At 41.8% G+C, this 20260-nt stretch overlaps 1 protein-coding gene across 2 annotated transcripts in view; it reads right to left on the minus strand.

Annotated features, from left to right (window-relative positions):
• PDE1C (phosphodiesterase 1C) overlaps nt 1-20260 on the minus strand; it is a gene marked incomplete at both ends in the record, with an annotated part of 281466 nt that overhangs the window by 50439 nt on the left and 210767 nt on the right. For both annotated transcript variants that reach the window (XM_079538517.1, XM_079538518.1), the window contains 6 exons: nt 5295-5423; nt 7125-7225; nt 13031-13171; nt 14535-14651; nt 18660-18726; nt 19927-20109. In XM_079538517.1, the coding sequence (XP_079394643.1) occupies nt 5295-5423; nt 7125-7225; nt 13031-13171; nt 14535-14651; nt 18660-18726; nt 19927-20109 (738 nt within the window). The remainder of the gene's footprint in view (nt 1-5294; nt 5424-7124; nt 7226-13030; nt 13172-14534; nt 14652-18659; nt 18727-19926; nt 20110-20260) is intronic.

A 20260-nucleotide genomic window follows, 5' to 3' on the forward strand; every position in this document is an offset into this window, starting at 1 on the left:
TCCAGTTAACTAAAACTGGTCAAAACCTTTACTGAAAGCTTAGCTCTATTATTAGAGAAAAAAATAACATGTTGAAAAACAGCATGTTAAAAAGCATCTCCTAGCAAATATAATGTATAGATACATTCAAGAGTTCTGAGAACCTGCACTACTTCCCTGACATTGCTCATTCAAACTATTCCTGCACAAATTTTTGTTAAACAAACTTCTCAGGAATTCCTTTGAAGATAGTGTGGATGTCCTAGAAATTTTAAAATATCAGAACTCTCTGATCTAGCATACAATATAGATTTCTTTTTTCTTTCTTCAATTCAGCTGCTTAATAGAATAGCCCACGGTTAGCTTACCAGCTACGGATTGGGGATATTCAGAAATGGATCAGTTTTCATTTAAAAATAAAAGTCACCATTCTTTTCATGAATCCTTCATGAAGGAGACAGTCTATTTTGGATATGTCTCTCCTGCCTCTAGTGGCTGTACTCAAGTTCTAGCCCCAGGCCACCCACTGCTTAGAGACCCAAGACCTCGGTGCCTACTCAGTCCCATGGGTGTCACATAACATGCCCCCTCAAGAGTTCTGCACACACATTAAAACTGAATCAGTTGTCCTCACTCTCCACAAGCAAACCTACCTACCCCTCCTCACCCTCAAGTGCAAGCACTTGCAACAGCATTCAAAGAAATTATAGGGTGGTTGGAAACAAGCTTAGTCCTGGTCAGTTCCCTCGTCTGGTACATTCCCAGCAACAAAAACCTCTCTGTTAATACAAAGGAGAGGAGAAACTGCTTCTTTTAGCAACAGTGCTGGCAAATGGCAGCTTAAAACATTTGTGGAACAAGGGCTGGAATCCCAAGAACTGGAGAGCAAGTCGATGTACTCCAAGCCAGAGACAGAGCAAAAGCCAGTGTGGATGACAGAAAAAGTGGGCTGAAATGCAAGTTTAACGTAATGCAGCCAAGAGTACAACAACAAAGTAATAATTTAATGGGAAAACCAACAGATGCCTGATGAACACACACATCTATTAAGTCTGTACTTTTCCACAACGCTGTTAGAAACTTCTGTGCTCCAGAGAAATTTGAAAATATTTTAAATAGTGCTTTTGCAAGCAGCCCAATGGATCAGTCCAATATGCACTAAAATCAAGTGGTCTAAACGGTTAATCTTGATACAAGGCTCAAAAGCTTGTGGTAACAAAACTACAACCATGTGAAAGTGGTCACTATTAGAATACTAAGGACCTGGGAATGGGTTTTCTTGCTTATCCCCTCAACTGAAGATCCCTTGTGGACACAAAGTCTGTTTTACAGATCTGGCTGTGCTGCTTGTCTGACTAATTGGGGATTTTAATAGTCCTCATTACATTTTCAGATGTTTTATCTCATGGCAGATACACATTTCCCCAAGGCCAGAAGCCAGGAGCCATGGAGACACAATATTCTCACATCTATAACCTAACCCTAAGAAAAATTACAAAGTTATCACATCTGATGATAAATTCTAAGATAACTTTTCCATGTATTTTACCAGCCCCTGCAGAATTAGGGAAAGCTACAATTAGGTGGAGAGAGCGGTACCAGGAAAAGCAATTTGGAGAAGAGGAAAACCTGGAGTGAATTTCGTATTTCATTACTGCTACACAAACGTCCTGCAGGTGATGCCCATGAAAACATGGTGTCTGGCACAGTTCTGTCATCAAGCACAGTTGCATAGTATCTGTACTAATGACTGCTGAGCTAGGCAAGACTTTGGATGACTTTACACCTAAGTACTTCCAAGTCTTGCACTGATCTCCATTTGGCAAACATCCGTATTTGCTCTTAAGAATAACTATTACATGCCTTTACCTTTTTTGGCTCAGAGAACATGATGTCATTTTATTGGACATTTTGCTGGATGCATCTTTGCTCCATATTAGTGTTCACCTCAGAGCCACATTCTAGCAAAAGGCTCCCATCTCCATACATACGAAGGAAAAGGACAGGAAAATGACTGCTTTACATCACCTAATCCCTATGCTAAGAAATAGGTGAGATATCCTGTAGTGAGATATTTCACCCAGTTTACATAGCATAAGCCTTTACTCCCGTGAAAATTAATGGAAGAAGGAAAAATGCTGCCTTCAAGGAAGCATTTTCAATGGCTGACACACACTGAAGGTGTAACATTCGGAATAAGCATGCATCCATCCTGGATACAGAGGAAAAAAAATTTACAAGAAAAGTTTGTGATTATGCAGCCATGCATCTGCTGTTACATACAAAAGAAGACTGACTGAAATTGTCTTCATTTAGAACTATTCCAGGTTTCTCACTGCTCTAAAGACTCTAAAGACTCTAAAGGAATAACACTGATTGACGAAGAGGACTCAAAATTATCTGAGGAACAAAAGCCCAAGCAGCTTTACTGACACAATCAGTTTTGCATGAAAGGTCACTTCCTGAAGCTGCACTCTGATTCAGTTTCAGAGTTAAACATTTTCCAGATGCATTTTTAATCCGGTACTTGACAGTAAAGGGCTTGCACTAAGTATACTCTACTTCAGTAAACAACATGGAAATTATTAGCAAAGAACTACAGAGCCAGAAAATACATCTTTAGTCATATCTTGGAAAGCATCTGTTCACTTTGCAGTTTGCTTTCTTAAATCACTGTGATCTGTTTTTCATACAGTTTCTTCATTTACTTGCTAATGACTTGCACAAATGGGATTCATCAAATGAGGCAACTCACTTTCAAATATTTAACAAGGAGAGTAAAACACTGTTTAAGTCCTAGTAAGTATTCATCTTTCTTCTTGACTGTAGCCAAAAAAATCTCTTTCAGTCTCATCAGCTACTCCTAAAAAACCTATACCCATTTCTGTTCTAGCTGTGACAGCTAGCTCTAATCTCCTGTACTTCTTTCCAGTGAATACAGTCCTAAACTAGATGACCAAATAACACAAAACTGATGAAATCCACATATATATCACAGAATCATAGAATGGCCTGTGTTGCAAAGGAGCACAATGCTCACCCAGTTCCAACCCCCTGCTGTGTGCAGGTCACCAACCAGCAGCCCAGGCTGCCCAGAGCCACATCCAGCCTGGCCTTGAATGCCTGCAGGGATGGGGCATCCACAGCCTCCTTGGGCAACCTGTGCCAGTGCCTCACCACCCTCTGGGTGAAAAACTTCCTCTAATATCCAACCTAAACCTCCCCGTCTCAGTTTACAACCATTCCCCCTTGTCCTGTCACCATCCACCCTTGTAAACAGCCGTTCTCCCTCCTGTTTCTATGCTCCCTTCAAGTACTGGAAGGCCACAATGAGGTCTCCTCAGAGCCTTCTCTTTTCCAAGCCAAAAAAGCCCAGTTCCCTCAACCTTCTCCATATATATAGGATTATGTGATGAAATGATCATCAGGTCTTCTCTTATTAATAATGTCAAAATGAAATTAGAGCTCAGGTCAAAACTGCACTTAAGAATTTGATTTCCAGGAGCTAGCATTTGGAGTTTTTGCTGAAAGAGATTAGTCAAGTATGTCTACAAAAATAATAATAGATCTGGACATGTTTTAACAGTTCTCCAAAGTGTACTTTCATGCTTTCAGTCCTACTGATACTGAAAGTCCTATTTCTGAGTACCAGTCTGAGAAACTGTGTGTTTGTTTTTTTTCTCAGCATCTGAGATCCTGATGAAGTTAGCTGATGCTTCCAGTGCCTTCCAAATGTTTGCCTATGGGATTTCAAACCAGTAGTCAAAAGCAAAGACACATGAGAATCGCATTTTGGCATCACAGCACGTTAAAATAATGATTTTTATCCTGCAGCTGCTGCTGGATCAGCAGTTACAAAATAATACAGCCCTACTTAGACAGGAAAACTAAGCAATCTAAACAGCTCAGTATTTTTATTTAGGCAGATACAATAATTCATAAAAAGGAGAAGTGATAATCTTTGAAACCTTCAGTCTAAACATATACCTCAACAGAACACACATTTTGACACAAGGGAATTAACAAGAAACATCTGAACTTAGTTTTCATCCAACCACAAACAGTGTAAAGCCTCAAAGCAGACTGCTTTCTGAAGACAGCATTCCTGCAGTGAAGCATTCTCAAGCAGCTGCTCCACTGATCCTTATGAACAGTGGCTCTAGGGCTGCCCCTTCTAATCAGATAGTTCCTTGTGTTTCCCCTACCAACACAAAGGGAAGCAGCAATTTGCTGCCAATACTGTACAAGGCATTACCAATTGTAGCTAAAATAAATAAACAAATAGATAAATAGATTTTTAACATCTCAATACAGTTCATATTTCTTGTCCATGCTAAGACTATATGGGCAGGCAGGATTTCTCAAGCTGCTGCTCCACGACACTCACACTGATTGAAACCAGCTGTTTAAGTTCCTAAATTGTACTTCCACTGTTCAGCTACAGGATTATATCACTGTCCACAAGTCAAACAAACAGGAAATGCAGGTGAAAGACATTACGAAGCACAGTCATTGGCCAGCATACTAGAAGCCAATCCCTAGAGCAAAGCTAATTTCCTGTAAGATGAACTGACAGCTCATTACTGTAGCAAATTTAGGTGCATGGGGGAAGCACTGTGCTGCATAAGATCCTACAAGTCCCTCCTATGAGAAAGACTGTGGACCAGGGTTTCTTTCTGTCTGGCAGACAGGGCTACTTTTAAGGTACTACTTCTTGGAGTTCAAAATCCCCTACAGAAAAAAAAAAAAGCCCTGATTAGTTTGAATCGTCTGCTATTAGAAAACAAGTTGCGGTCTAATTTTGGCACATAAATCCTTTGTTGCAGAGCTTAATTTAAATTATAGCTTCTTATATCAATTTGGCTTATATGGTACACTGATTTACGGTCCTTGGACTTGATTCTTATTTGCATTCCATCCTATATGTAATTTCCAGGCAAGAAGCATCAAAGCAGATGAAGGGTATCTTGATGATTTTGCATGAACAAACAGCAATAGCAACCTACCTCTTCACTCATTTACAAACAGATGTCTACAAAAGCTGTTTCCGTGAGATGCTGAAATTACATGGGAGTCAAACTGTATATTATTATCCATTGCAACAAATTCCTAGTCTGACTACTATCTGAGGTGAGAACCAAACACAGAAATATGCAATTCAACACTTTATGGAGCTTTTTTTTCTTTTGTTTCTCTCTTAGCAGCAGAAATGCTAATGCACAATACACACTGATGCATACTGCTATTCAAACAAAGCAATAACAGTCTGCAGTGGCAGTGCAATATTCTGAAGCAGCTACCATGTTCATGCTTACCTCCAGTCATCTTTTGAGAGATTAGATAAAATATTCATCTCTTCATCATCTTGTAAAAGACGATATGCTGCACTAACATGGTGATTTTCAAGCACAGATCGGTCATTATACAGAATGGCTGAGTCTGACCTAGGATTAGAAAGGAAACAAAGCAAGGTTATGTTTCTTCCTTATCTCAAGTGTCTCATATTCAAAAGCTTTTCTTTGCTCAGCTACAGAGGTTAGTTCCTATAGCACAGATGTAAGTGTTTTGGGAGTGCTTGTGATACTTTATTCATTGTTGTTACTCATTAAAAGAAAACTAAAGATGAAAATTCACCACAAAATCTATTTCATCTGCTCAGACTCACCTAGTCTTATGTTACATCAGAAAAGGATACTAAGAGCTTTCTAACTGAGAGATATGATGTAAATTTAGGGTTGAATCACAAGGCTCCTTTCCAGTTCTTGTGTATATTGCTCTGAAATTGAAGTCTGAGTGTAGCCAAATATGAAATTATGAGATGTGTTCTCATACTGTTCCCAGAATAGTAAATAGGCCATAAGCAAGACATAACTGAGCTGCTTTCAGTTATCTGTGCACCTAGCTATGCTGTACAGAAGGGCAAATCCCAGTGGGATAGTATAAGACCAAAGGTACTTCACATCTTATTTTAGGCTCCATGTTAAAGATCTGAAATTGCTGGATAGCTTAGCTGTTCTGAAGACTCGAAGTTTATGGCAAGAGAGATTGAGTACGATTCATTGTAATCCTCTCTCAGTTCTGCTTCCCAGTGAGCAGTGTAAATTTTTCTCCCTCAGCATTTTAGATCCTCTGTTGTTCAATGTCACAAACCATGCATTACAACTGAACTTTTCTATTGCTATTTTCTACTTTGGAAATATAGCAGATCCCTAATTCTTGCATATAAGAAGCTGTGAGAAGGGGAGTCTGCCTTATCCTAGAACACAGACAGAAATTTCCTCCAGTGCTCCAAAACCTTCTTGAGCATATGTGTGATCTATCCTAGCATCCTTGATATATCTGCAACACATAGCATGATTCAGCTGCCACAATCCAGATGCCCAATTTAGGGTAAGTTGCAGTGCATCTTAGAAATGTCCAAGTTTGTTATGTCAGTCAAGGACACTTAGTTTGTCAGTGCTACCAGTAGACTTACACTGTCAAAATAACACACAGATTAGATGCCTAACTATCACTGCAGCTAGACATTTCACAATATTTGCAGGCTTTCAAATTTTGCCATCTTCTTTGTACCTCTCTTCCATCAATCTCAAAAGCCCTACAGAAGACTCTGAGATCAACAATAATGCCAGTCCAGTATAGTCTGTGATCAGCTGATTGTAAATTCTCCAGGAATTTACAAAGATTTAAGATGTGAGTGCAAGGACTTACTTCCAAACAGGCAGTGCAAACATATCCCCACCTTTCAGCAGTATGTTTTTCCAGTAAGAACGCTGTATGTCGTGCTGGTGTGTACTGACAAATGCAGATACTGCTGAGCTTTTGAATTATAATACCTCCTTCAAAACTATGTCTTTGACCAAATACATCAAGCTGCATAACAATTAGTCTTCAGCAATTTCACACAAAGATATTTTGGGACCTCCCCTTTTTCCTGATTATTAATATGACACAATGGTCAGGAATCTATAATACAAGCATACAGTTAAAAATGGTTGAGTAAGAGAAAATTAAGTGCAGTGTAAGAAAGTGAACTTTCCTCCTGCATCACTTGAGGGCAAAAGCTTCTATGTTTTTCTATGTGGCTGTGCTGTTATTTTCTAAAAGCTTCCCCAACCACGCATCATGATTTATGATGGCCTCACCGTGTTTGGATGTGAAAATTGTTGGTGGTTCCTGTGTGTTCATAATCATGGATAGCAGCTGCAAAGATCATGGCGAAGATCTCCAGCTCTGTCAACCAATGCTGAAAAGAAATTACAGAGCAATCAGATCATTTTCACAGGCATTCAGGCTCTTGTCTTTTAAGGCAAGTTATCCCCCACTTACAGTCAGTGCTGCACATCCTTGCCTTTCCCCCTCAGCCTGCCAGCTGTTTTAAAGCAAATTTATCTGGCTGATACACCTAAGCTGAATCGGTGTTTTTCCTGACATTTCATCTAAATAAACTGAACTTCAGCAAAACAGCTTCAAGAGCAAAAAAAAACACTTAAATCACAGTGAGGGGAAACAGTTGCCCTTCTTAAAGAACAAGGTGTGAGGAAGAAAGAGAGGAAAATCTCAGGAAGAAAGAAGGAAAATCTCAAGAATATCCCTTTTTTTTTTTTTTTTTTCCAATAAGAACTTACTAATACATGCACATTTGTGCACATACCACCAAGGTACGTATTTTCAGCTTGGTTCAACTTTGTAACAGAGCCTCAAATACAGAAAAATATCACTAATTTCCACTAATCAGAGGCGTTTCTGTCAATCCCTGAACTATAAGGAGCACAGGAAACATAGTCTCACAAGATGTATATCTTGTTATTCATCATTGATAGAAATAGCTGATAAAGTCCTGAGATTGTTTCCTTTTTTTTGTCCCTAATTGCCTGGTCAAAGTCATATTTTCAACACTGTCACTTTTGATTTCTAAATTAATGAGATTCTTTTAATAATGCCCCTCTGCATCAACCAATGATTTCATGCCTTTTTTTCCCACAGGTAGCAAGGTAAGGGGTGCTGTTGGGATCAAGCACATCAGAGACAAAGCCTCTTGATACTGTAGATGCTGTAAATATTTGTACAAAATGCTCCAATAATTTGAATAAAGCCTTTACCATAGTGGTTGCTAAATGTTTTTGTAACAGCACACTGTAAGCCTGTAAACATGTAAGAACTACCTTTCAACTCAAACCCCATTAAAGGTAGTATGGTTTTGTAAATTTCTTCTAGATGTGTGCTGTAGCTCATGGGTTACCCCTGGTCTGCTAAATACAAGCAGGAGAAGAACTGAGAACTGTAGGACTCTGCACACAGCTACCTGTCCAGCTCTTCTCCTGAATTTCACAGTCATCGATGCACAATCACAGCATCCACAAAGCAGTTTTGTGGCATTTGTTGTCATAATCCCTGGAACAGTCAGTTTGCTGGAGACAGTCCCAAACATTTGTGTCTGTGCAGATGGAGAATGAAGCTAGACTCGACATTAAACATACAGCTCAAAGGTATTTATATATATTTTATTTTATTTTTTTAAGTGGGAGGGTAAAGAGCTCAAGACACAAGCAGACACAGCAATTAAATGACTTTCTGCTTACTACACAATTGGTTGAGGACAGGAACAAAGAGCACTGATGCTGAGACATATTCATGATGCTTTATGTTCAGGAGTGACTTTTGATTAAGGAATGCTACACAACTGACAAAACACGATTTTGGCTTTCAAGCAACAATCTTTTGATAATAACAGTGGGGAAAAAAGAACTAGCAGAGCAAATTCACTGTGTCTCACGTGGAAGTGTGCATGAAGAAAAGGAAAAGGTCAGTCACTGAATTCCCTCACAAAGAAAAAATGGCACCCACTGACACTCATCAGCACTTCCTGAACATTTACAGGGACAGAATAACATGTGAGCACAGTGAGGCAATGGGTGGTACACATTTCAGCAGCAGCAACAGTGGGTCACCTCTGCTGGAGCACATTTTGCTGAGTGAAGCATGCAAGCTCTTCTCTGCTGGTAAAAATTCTTAGTTAATAATGGTGGGGACTGTTTTGAAAAACAGTGCTTTGTAGCTGAGAATTTGCTCAACTAAACAGTGTTACTGTGCTCTTTGTAGCTGTTACGATTTCCATTAAAATAAGCAGGAGGCATTACTTTTGGATGGACCTACATAATACTAAAGATGTGTATGACCTCTGATAGAGGTCCCTGCACCTCCCAGACACTTCTAAACAAGCATCACAGCTTGTTGACTTTGAAAAGTGGGTGGGCATAGGTAATTTACTGGACATTGGTAAGCATGTGAGAGAAGATCTTAAAATAATTGAAGACAGGTATTCAGTGTTTTTTTTTGCTTCTGCTTCTCTGTCAGACTGGAGACTGGGACACACAAGGTTGTTAATTTTGCTCTGACCCAACTCAGCACTCAAAAATTTGAGTTGTTTCTCCCTAAGTTGACAGAATCATAGAATGGCTTGAGTTGGAAGGGACTTCAAGGATCATCAAGCTCCAACGCCCCTGTCACAGGCAGAGCAGCCAACCTCCATATCTAATACTAGACCAGGCTGCCCAGGGCCGTACCCAACATGGCCTTGATCACCTCCAGGGAGAGTTCATCCACTAGCTCTCTGGGCAGCCTGTTCCAGCACTTCACCACACTCTTGGTAAAGGACTTCCCCCTGACATCCAACCTAAATCTTTCCTCCTTCAATTTAAAACCATTTCCCCATGTCCTGCCATTATCTACCCCTGTAAAAAGTTTACTTTCCTCCTGTTTGTAGGCTCCCTTTAGGTACTGGAAGGCTGCAATGAGATCACCCTGCAGCCTTCTCTTCTCCAGGCTGAACTAGCCCAATGCCTACATTATAGTGGATTGCATACAGCAGCCTTGGCTAATTAGAACCCAGAGACTGTCTGCAAGATGTGTTTCCACTGAGATGTTACTGGACTTTATTTAATGACATTAATAATGCGCAAGAACCACTTAATGCTTGACATGAAACACCTTCAGAATGACCTGTCTTTAATCTGGGCTGACCCCTTTATTTCAGAGAAGTGTTGTCCATACAGCAGAGGAAAAGCTAATCAAGTGAAGTTAAAGAAGGTAAACTCTTTCAAGAAAATATATTCCCTAGTCTCCAAACAGAAATAAGTTAAGAGGTTATGCCTTTTTCAAAAGTCTTCCCACTGCTGTGAAATCACACAGGCACAGCACAGGATGCACAGGCTTTATGAATATTATTACTGATATATTGGGAAGACACAATTCTCACTAGCGGTGTTCTTGGTGGGATTATAAAGTCAGAGATCTCCCTGCTATTTCCGATTTATCTTCTTGTCCTTTATACTCTAGTTGACAAGCTCAGTCTTATATTCAGGAAGGAGTTCCATGGAGAATCAAAGTTCTTTCACTTGAATAGTAATTTGAATACAAAAGTGCCTGTGTGTTTCTTGAAGAATTCATTGGAAGAAAAATAACATAAGCCTTTTTTTAAAATGTAGCATAAGTCTGCTTAAAAGAAAAGAAGAAACAGTGCAAAATAGTGAAAAGGAAAAGAAGATTAAACTTCCATCATTGATCAGGAACACCAAGCTGATACAGAAGACACACCCTTGAGTTCGTTACCTCCAGAGACTCAAACTTGCAACAGGGCAAGTATTCAGAGGTGTGACTGCAGCAGAACATTGTCCAGCCAAGCAATGCCTAGCAAAACAGGCCAAGGAAATGCCCAATAGAAAATTCACCTACTGACTACTACAAGAAAAACCTATCCCATATTTTGGATCTGGTCACGTGACATTAAAAAAACAAACAAACAAACAAAAAAAACCACTGATGAAATGAATAAGAAAAAAGAGTGCTGAGATCTGCCTCAGCCATACTGGTTATTATGACATGAAAATTATAGCAGTCATCAGCACCTTCACCACACCTGAACCATCTCTGCCACTTAAAAGCCAGTAAGAATATGCTACAAAGAACTGAAAACTAATCCTCTAAAGATAAGGTGTGCGCAGTGGCATTAAAAAAAAAAAAAAAGGAGAGAGAAAAATAACTGAGAGTTGACAGCTTCCTTAGGCAAGCCCAGGAAGGGTATGAACAAGGAGCTGGAACCCTAAGAACACCAGATGAAATGAAGGGCAGTCCCAGAGCCCAGGAAGTATCTATTCTCACTGGCAAGTGGAAAAACAGGCAGTGGGAAGCCAGCCCCAGGACAGGTGCCCTTAGAACCAGCATTCCTCCTCCCTCAAAATTACTGGGAGTGTGTAACAAGGCAAAGCCTGACTTTTCTAACAGGGCAACAGCGGTGGAAAGACAAGACGACACCGTTGTCAGAAGCACCAACAAAAACAGCTTAATTTTCCTTAGTTCAACAAGAAGCTGCACAGTTTCTTGGCATGCCAGTTGTAATTTAGTCACCGCACCTGACAGAAACACCTCCCTTTCCTCTTCACACGATGTTGGCCTGTGAACACTTTCATGCTGCTTGAGGTACAGTAAGGGTCACCTGATGGGGATAAGCATCTATGGAACTGGGCCTCTGCCCCTCAGCCCCCCTCTCAAGATCACTGCTCCAGAGAAGCAGAGATCCAGAGATGAAATCTGTCCTAATTTCTTATCTGAAGGCTCAATTGATCTCCAGCTATTCTTCATGACTGCCATGTGTGGCCTGATTCCACTCTCAGCCGCACATTCAGTAGCTGGAGGGAGAAAACACTTAGGATAGCAATCCCAAATCAGCCCTCTCATCCTCAGAGTAAAAAAGCCACCAGTAGGCCTCAAGGATCTCACAGACCCTCCAATGGACCCATCACTCCATTCCAGCACAGCCACTCAGAGGACACCAGGCCCTCTCCTCCCCACTGCTCTCCCTTGGGGATCAGGGCACATAAACAGTACTTCCTCCATGCTGCAGGGGCAGAGGTGAAGGACAGCAAAGGAGAACTCACACCACCCTTGAAATTCAGCAGCTCTTTATTGACTGCATGTCCTTAGGCTGCCTGTGGGGTGTTAGCATCCTTTGTCTCCTCCTCGCTACGGCTGGGCAACAGGCTGCCTCCACTTGCAGGAAGCCAGCAGCTGCCAGGAAGAGGACTCTCCTGGCGTAATCCTGCCACTCATCAGTACAAATGGATTGGAGGCACGGCAGGAAGAAAGGGCTGGAGTCTCCACGGGGCCTTTGGCCCAAGTGCCACTAATTCTCTCTCGCAAGCACAATGCAACAGATGAGCCCTTCCCAGGACAGAGTCCTTCACTTCTCCAGGTCCTTCCTTCTCCTTCAAAACTGGGGCAACTCTCAGGCCATAGGCCCCAACTCCAAAAACTCTCGTTTTTGCGTTGCCATGGAACTCTGCTGATGTCACTGCCCCGTGTTCCGAGCCCTCCAACTGCCATAACAACAGCAAGAGGCAGAGAAGCACCTCGTAGAAATGGATCCTCCTCCCCTGAAAAAGAGAAAGCTCGTGGGGAGGAGATAGAAAGTTGAGCCGATGGAGGTGGATCCACCTCTAGATGAACAGGAGCCCATGGAGGTGGATCCACCTCTAGAGAAAGAGGAGCCAATGGAGGTGGATCCACCTCCAGAGGAGCAGCAGCCCATGGAGGTGGATCCACCTCCACGTGGGCTGAAGAGACAGCGCCAGGGACAGGACAGCAAGAGAAAACGGTGAGCAATAGCTTGAAAAGGGGTGCCAAACTGGGTTAAGCAATACATTACTTCATTTTATATTCTGAAGAAAGCTTAGGCAATTTGTTTCTTCACAGAAAGGGAAATGAAATCCCAACCAACTGACTTGCTAGGCTCAGCCAGCAGACTGATGGCAGAGGGGAGAATTCAGCTTGCGTTTTTCACTCATCCTCTCTCCCATCAATTACAACAGTTACCCATATCCTCACCCAAATTCTTCCAAGGAATCCCAAATGTCTACCTGCATTAGCACAGCCCCTGCAAATTACATTGTTTCTACAGCACAAATGGCTCTGCTGGGGATAATGATCATCTCCATACCAAACAAAAACTAGTGCCATTTCATTATGTACTAAGGATGCCAACTCCTGTACGTACCACTACACCTGTCTTGAAAAGGAGGTAATGGACTGTTTGTGTCACATCGGCAGCATGCATTAGGTTGTGATAAGGATTTTTGTGTTTGCTGTATCCAACCTCCAGAGCTTCCACAAAGGACACCAGGGCAGAAATGGGGATCTAAGAAAAGAAGCACACAATTAAAAATCAAAGAATCACCTGCAATAGCTAGCATTTGGAGGACAGGCTCCAAAGAGCAGTCTGTACTGATTGCACTTCCCAAATAAATACCATCTTTGAACACCTTCAACAAGTACTCAACAGAGAGAGTGAATCAAGCTCACTGCCTCAAAATGGCTTTCCCACCCCTCATTACATGATGGATGAAGCACACATGCACTTAAACATACGCAAGTCAGCCCACTGTGAAATGCTGCCTGCAAAACACAAGCAGTGCCACAAGGAACAGAGCGTAGCTGCTGTGCTGTTCCTGGAGAAATATTTCTGTTCAGGACACACACGTCTGTCTCATCCTCTCACAACAATCTAGTACACATCACTACGGTACTACTCCTATTCTAGAGGTTTGTAAGGAAATGCATCATACAACAAGTCTGAGACACTCTCTGATGAGGAGTACTGTTTATCATACTTTTGGTTTTTTAATGCCAAAGCCAGACTTCCCACACTATCAGTTGGCCATGCTTGTTTTTGGCTCCCAGAGTAGAACTGTATGCACAACATAAAACCACACTTGGGGGATTTCTAGGGAGCACGCTATGTAGGTGGTGGCAGCTGTACATACATGCAACAAGCAGCAGGGATTCTTCAGTGCTTTGCACAACCTGCTGTACCCTAAACCTCTCTAGTTCTGACGTTACAGTTGCACAGCTGTTTCTCTCTGGAGTATGGGACAATGCAGTTCTAATCTGTTCTCATCTTCAACCATTTCTCAGCAGGCGTGACAAGTCCATAAAGAAGCGCAGGAATCGAAGAAAGTAGGAGTCCTGCCAGAGTAAGTGTCAGCACAGAAAGGGAACATGGAATCTTTGGGTGGGGAGAATGGGAAACATCTCAGGGCAATGCTGCAGTGACCCAAATGTCACTCTGTTCACAGTTACAAAGGAACTGTTCAAAGTAGAAGATATGGAGTACCTTTTACTCCCCCTTAAATAGCATTTCTATTCTGAAACCTGTAGCAAACCAAGTTGTCATTTTTGGCTTGAATGCTTTAAGATTCCTAAGAATACTGGGAGAATTACAGTACCATTGCCTCTGCATGTCATGAATAAGACTGTGTGGAACTCCATCTGCTTCATGCTGTCCTATTGCAATTAAATGTTCTACCTGAAGGACGTTTGGTCCTGGTTGCTGCAGAAAGATTCTCTTCCCCGTTTAGGGGGAATGACAGTGACTGCCAAGTCTCCACATACACTCTCAAATACTGCTAAAATCATTGCACTCTGAATAGAACAAAGCAGAATAAGAATGAGATACGAGGAAATGCAAGATGGAAGAAGAGACCCATCTTGTAACTACTGACCTTGAAACGACTGATCAGATCATAGCGCGTGAGAAGTTCATAGAAAATGAACTTCAGTGCATGATCTCCACTGGCATCGTTTAGTGCAAATACATCAAAGGACCACTTGTCTACATTCTGCAAGAATGAATAGAAAAGAATGTTAACCTGATCATCCATTTCACCATCACATTTCAATGTCTATCACTTTACAGCTACGCATGGATGATGAGAGGGTACAGATTTCACTGACAACATTCTCAACTTCACCAGTACAGAGTCTAATTTACTCATCAGTACAGTACAACTCACAGTGAAGAAGTTTCTATTCAAAACTTCAGTTACTTGCTTATTCAGGTCACAGGGATTCACCAATTGAACCAGCAAAGGCTACGTGCAAAACACACCTTAGCTTGCCTTCATCAAGGAAATATGGTTATGGGCACTTGCATACTGGCCTGTGCTCGTATTTTCATCACCTGCTGCACAGTGAACCAGTGAAAAAAAATATCTCAACCTACCTTGCTCGACCCAAAGAGATCCCAGTTCCTTCTGACTACTGCAGCTTTAATTGCCCAAAGACAGCATGATTCTCTTTTTAATAGTAGGCGTGTTTTTAATTTTCTTTTCTTTTCTTCTTGAAGACGAGTGAGTTAACTGGGGTTTCTCATAGTAATGCTACATTACGTGCTAACAATGGTATGAAAAATGACCCTTATAACATAGAAGTAAATATCTAACTGCAGTTGAGAGGGTTACAGTTCACTGTAAATCCTACACTAACGCTGCAGGGGGCTCAGTCAAGAGACAGAAGAAGACGAGTTCAATTCCCAACTCATAAAGCTACATTATAACGAATTAAATCTCTTGCAGAAGGTTGCAGCTCCCATGGATGGCAGCATGAGCTGACAGCGCTCACTCTCTCTAATGCACCTCCATCTCCAAAGAGGATGCTCTCGAAACACCAGAAACCTTCTCTCCTACTCCTACGCCCTTCTTGGACTGTTTTCATTTTGTCTCAGTTAGGAAGCAGTAGCATTTCATGACTGCATATCTATAATAGTCATATAATTAGATGTATAATATGCAATAATAGAATTTAGTTTTATAATTTAAATACATTATATAGTTTACATTTAAATTGGTACTTATTATAGAATTAATTAAAAAATAGTAGTTCCTTCTAGTTCCTATGAAGTTGAAAATAAGGTCTCACTGTATTCAAGAAGAAATTACTCTTTCTTATAGAAATAGTCTGTTGTGTAGAAATAAAGGTTGCTGTTTCTTTACATGTCTTTTCATTGCAGTAATGTTGTGCTCTTGCGGCAGATAAAATGAACTCAATTCCAAAATGGCAAAATATTCTTCTTCTGCACTGCACAGTGGCAATAGCCAAGTAGACACTCAGTTTGACAGCACAGTCATTTACATTGCACCAAGGGAAATACTCTTGACAATCAGGACAGTAGCATTTTACTCTAAATACCAAGGGAAAAATGTCCCCTTAAGGAAACAAGAGAGTGTCACCCTTTGCTCAGAGGCCTGCAGCACCAGCAACACTTGGAAAATTAGAGCATTTTTTCATCCTATAAGAGCTGAGCACAGATGTGCTGACCATGTTGGAGAGAAATCGGAAGGGAAGCAGAACTTTACAGGCACCTCGTGGGGGAGCACAAAAACTGCTGTCAGTGAAGAGAGCAGGAGAAGCAAGGGATGGGGAAAGTTCCTGGGCTACACATTTCCAGCTCACTGGCCCTGCAGCCTCCCCTGAAATGTCACAAAGTGCTCTCATGCTATCTATAGGCACTGTGATGGAGCTCCAGTCATAAGGCTATCTTCCATCCATTTGGGTCTTACATTTGACCTTTGCTCCACTTCTTGGCCGAACCAAGAGCTGGCCCAACTGCAGTTCTTCCTCAATGTTCCCTATATTTGCCTTTCCATCTGCTAACCTTAGAGCCCTGATTGGTTTTATCAGACAGCTGATTTAGGGACAGCTCATTTGCTGTTCAACATGACATCACTGATGGTGCAGCACCAGAAAGATGCAGTGCTACTGGAGCGGGTCCAGAGGAGGGCCACCAAGATGATCAGAGGGCTGCAGCACCTCTCCTATGAGGAAAGGCGGAGGGAACTGGGCTTGTTCAGCTGGGAGAAGAGAAGGCTCCGACGAGACCTCATTGTGACCTTCCAATACTTGAAGGGAGCGTAGAAACAGGAGGGAGAACGGCTGTTTGCAAGGGTGGATGGTGACAGCACAAGGGGGAATGGTTGTCAACTGAGGCAGGGGAGGTTCAGGTTGGATATGAGGAGCAAGTTTTTCACCCAGAGGCTGGTGAGGGACTGGAACAGGTTGCCCAAGGAGGCTGTGGATGCCCCATCCCTGCAGGCATTCAAGGCCACGCTGGATGTGGCTCTGGGCAGCCTGGGCTGCTGGTTGGCAACCCTGCACACAGCAGGGGGTTGGAACTAAATGATCCTTGGCGTCCTTTTCTACCATTTTATCATTCTAGGAGTCTACAATTCCTGGCCTCACAATTCTTTGCAGCCAAAGTCAAGTACATATTGATACTGCAGACCCTGCCTGCCTGCAGACACTACATCACTTTGTCAGCAACTACATTTGCTGCATATTAGCTAACCAACAAAACAGTTCCATGACAGCATGGGCATCAGAAAAGGCGGAAAAAAAGAAATCCTTCCTAAGCAGAACAATATTTCTGCACTTTGTCTTGTTAATATTCAGTTCTGCCTCTAGCACCACTGATCAGCAGATCACATATTACTTGGTAAAAGAATACGACAAAGTCTCCTTCCAAAGACCACTTCTTCTAAACAACTCTTTCCTATTTAAGCCACAGCCATTACCTACCACAAGAACATCCAGACACAGACTTGTTCTCAAAACAGTTTTGGAAAAAAACAAAAAAAGACATCCTGGAATGGCCAAGACGGGATTATCTCACCTGCAGCAAAATTAGTCAGTGCCTTTGCTGATATTCAGGGCTCCCACTTCCTCTAGCCCACTCCATACTGCTTATCACCTTTAGTGTCTTACAAATACAGAAAGGGAAGAAGGATGCCCTGAGGCTTATGCCTGCCCAGCACAGCTGGTAAGTATTGCATTGCTCTGCCACTGCTGAGGATGTACCATAACAGGCATGTTCTCCCACAGTCTGGCCACAGGGTGTTGTTCTAAGAGAAGAAAGACACGAGATCCCATCTGCAGGATTACACGTGTAAATCTGGGGCTGGAAAAAGGGGGGAATGAATGCTTCCATGCTGTAAATGAAGGTCATGTTGGATCCTTCTTCTTGCACTCAGTGGCCTCTGTGCAAATCCTCTCTATCTCCTGATAAATAAACTGGGCTATCCAAAAATGAAAAGGATTCAGTACCCTGAGTATCTTTCCTGTGTAGACGAGAGTAGAAGGACTGCTTCCCAATCTTTACACGTGTAATGCCCCTGTATACATTCCTTTTGATGATGCATTTTTTCCACCACTGCATGCCATGCTTGAACCACAAGTCAATTGTCTCCTGCACAAATACGACACCTCAGCAAAGCTGCTGCACAGAGAACTGGTGGCAAACCTGTGTTTGTGGTACTGACACAGGTATCCTGCCTAAATTGAGAACCTTGCCATTTCCCCAGGAATGAAATCTGTTTCTTTCAGCCTACTTGTGATCTCTCACTTTTCATCTGAAATCTCAAAACTCTCAGAATATTACTCCACAGCTGATTGTCACCTTCAACAGTGATAGAAAATCCCTGCTCGCACACTCACTGATACATTTCCTGCTCCATTTCTCTGCACCCACATTTTCATTCTTCCCTCTGCAAACTCATGATTGATTTCAGCATGGTACTAACTCGACACCTTCGTAGCTGAACCCGAGAAGAGAGCTGGAAACTTGAAGGATATGACCATTTTCAAGTTCTGAACTCTATTTGTTCTTTTACTCAAAGAATATTCCCACAGGCCAGGAAATTAGGAACAGACCTGAGCCTGACTCAACAGGCTCAGAAAGAAGAAAAGGCAAAGTTCCAACACTCCCTTCCCCGTGGAAAACATCACAGTGTTACCCTGATGTTTTGTACAAGCATCCCAGCCTTCTCCCACCATCACCTTCTGTTTGGGCTTACCTTTAGCACTCCAATTACAGCTGGTGGGTAGCTCAAACCAACCATATTGGATGTCCGCCTGTACATTCTACCAAGATAAAATAGATAAGGCAACATATAAATAAAGTTAAACAATATAACAACAACAAAGAATTATGCTGTTACAGGAAATCCTGCATAGACCAACAAACTTTAACTACAATTTTTCTTTCTTTTTCCTGGCTTGTGCACATGCTCTCTATACCACTTTCATGGTAGAGACTCGCTCAAGGCCATAGATTTCCCCGTATCTCACACCTTGGTCCCCAGGCTGGAGATGAGGAAGAATCTGTTAATACCAAATCTTCATCAGAGGGAAAGGCTGCACTCAAACAAACAAGATGCTCCTCGTTTTCCACTGCAGAAAACCACACCTCCCTTTCAGTTTCTGTAGTTCTTGCTTGTCCTGCACTCAAGCCCATTTTCAGTGTACTCCAGAAATCATCTGCCATCTGCAAAGCATCAACTGCAGTCCAGTACCACTACTACTTTTCTCTCTCTTTTTTTTTTTTTTAAATAATATCAGTTCAAAACCTTTTAGGTGTTTTTTTTTTGTGTATGAAAAAGAAGAAGGACATAATCAACATCAGTAACCATACTAAAGAACGCACTGAACTATATACTGGAATTTATATTCGTTTATAGGCCATATTATTTTTAATAAGCTATGTGAATTCACAAATACTGACTGTTAAAACACTTTCCACAGCTCACTCTTTTTTGCACTTCAGAAACACAGGAGTTAAAAGAGATGATGGAAAGCTTTCTTCTCCCATCTGACATGATCATGTGTGAAGTCCTTCACTTCCCTTTCACATCCTGCTCCCAAACACAGAAAAAAATTGTCATGCCCCTCTGGAGAACTCTCCCACTGCCTAAATCATAGAATTTCTTACCCCCTCCTGCCTTCTTCATTAAAAAAAAAATAGGCAACAGAAGTCAAAAGGCACAGGAGGGCCTGAAGCAAACTGACTAAACTTTAAAAACTTTGAGTGTTGACCTAGGACTACTCAGAGGTGTGTATTCTCTGTCAAAATTACTTCACCTGTGCTATTACATCTGCATTATGCTAAAAAAATAGATCCACACGTGCTGCTTCAGGTTGCAGTGTACTAGAAGCTGTTTGCCAACCAGATCTCTGTAGAAACAACTTGAGAGTCATATTGAAGTCCTCTTCACTCAATACTGCAGGTGCAATTGGCAGTGCATGAGCAGCTACTAGAACCAAGTCATTTCATGTTCCTTTTACCTTTCCACAAATATCCCAGCTTGTACTGCATGGACAATACTCCTGAACCGGGGTTTCTCCTCTGTCCTTTTGAGCATCATCCCCATTTGCCGTGTGAAGGTAGAAGCCAACCAGTCCCGGACCTCTGAGGGCACGGAGTCAGATTGGATATCACTGAGCTCATCTTCTGTGTCCAGTAAACGCCTACAAGAGGAAGGAAAGCAAAGGGTAAAAAAATTGCATAAGAGACCATTGCGACATCATTAACCAAAAAGAAACGCACATCTATTCTAATAAAAGCCTAATAAAACCTCTTTCTGCAAGGCTACAACAGATTGTTCATCCTCTCGAGTAG

This window comes from Tetrao urogallus (assembly GCF_951394365.1).
Source record: "Tetrao urogallus genome assembly, chromosome: 7".
Taxonomy (NCBI): Eukaryota; Metazoa; Chordata; class Aves; order Galliformes; family Phasianidae; genus Tetrao; species Tetrao urogallus.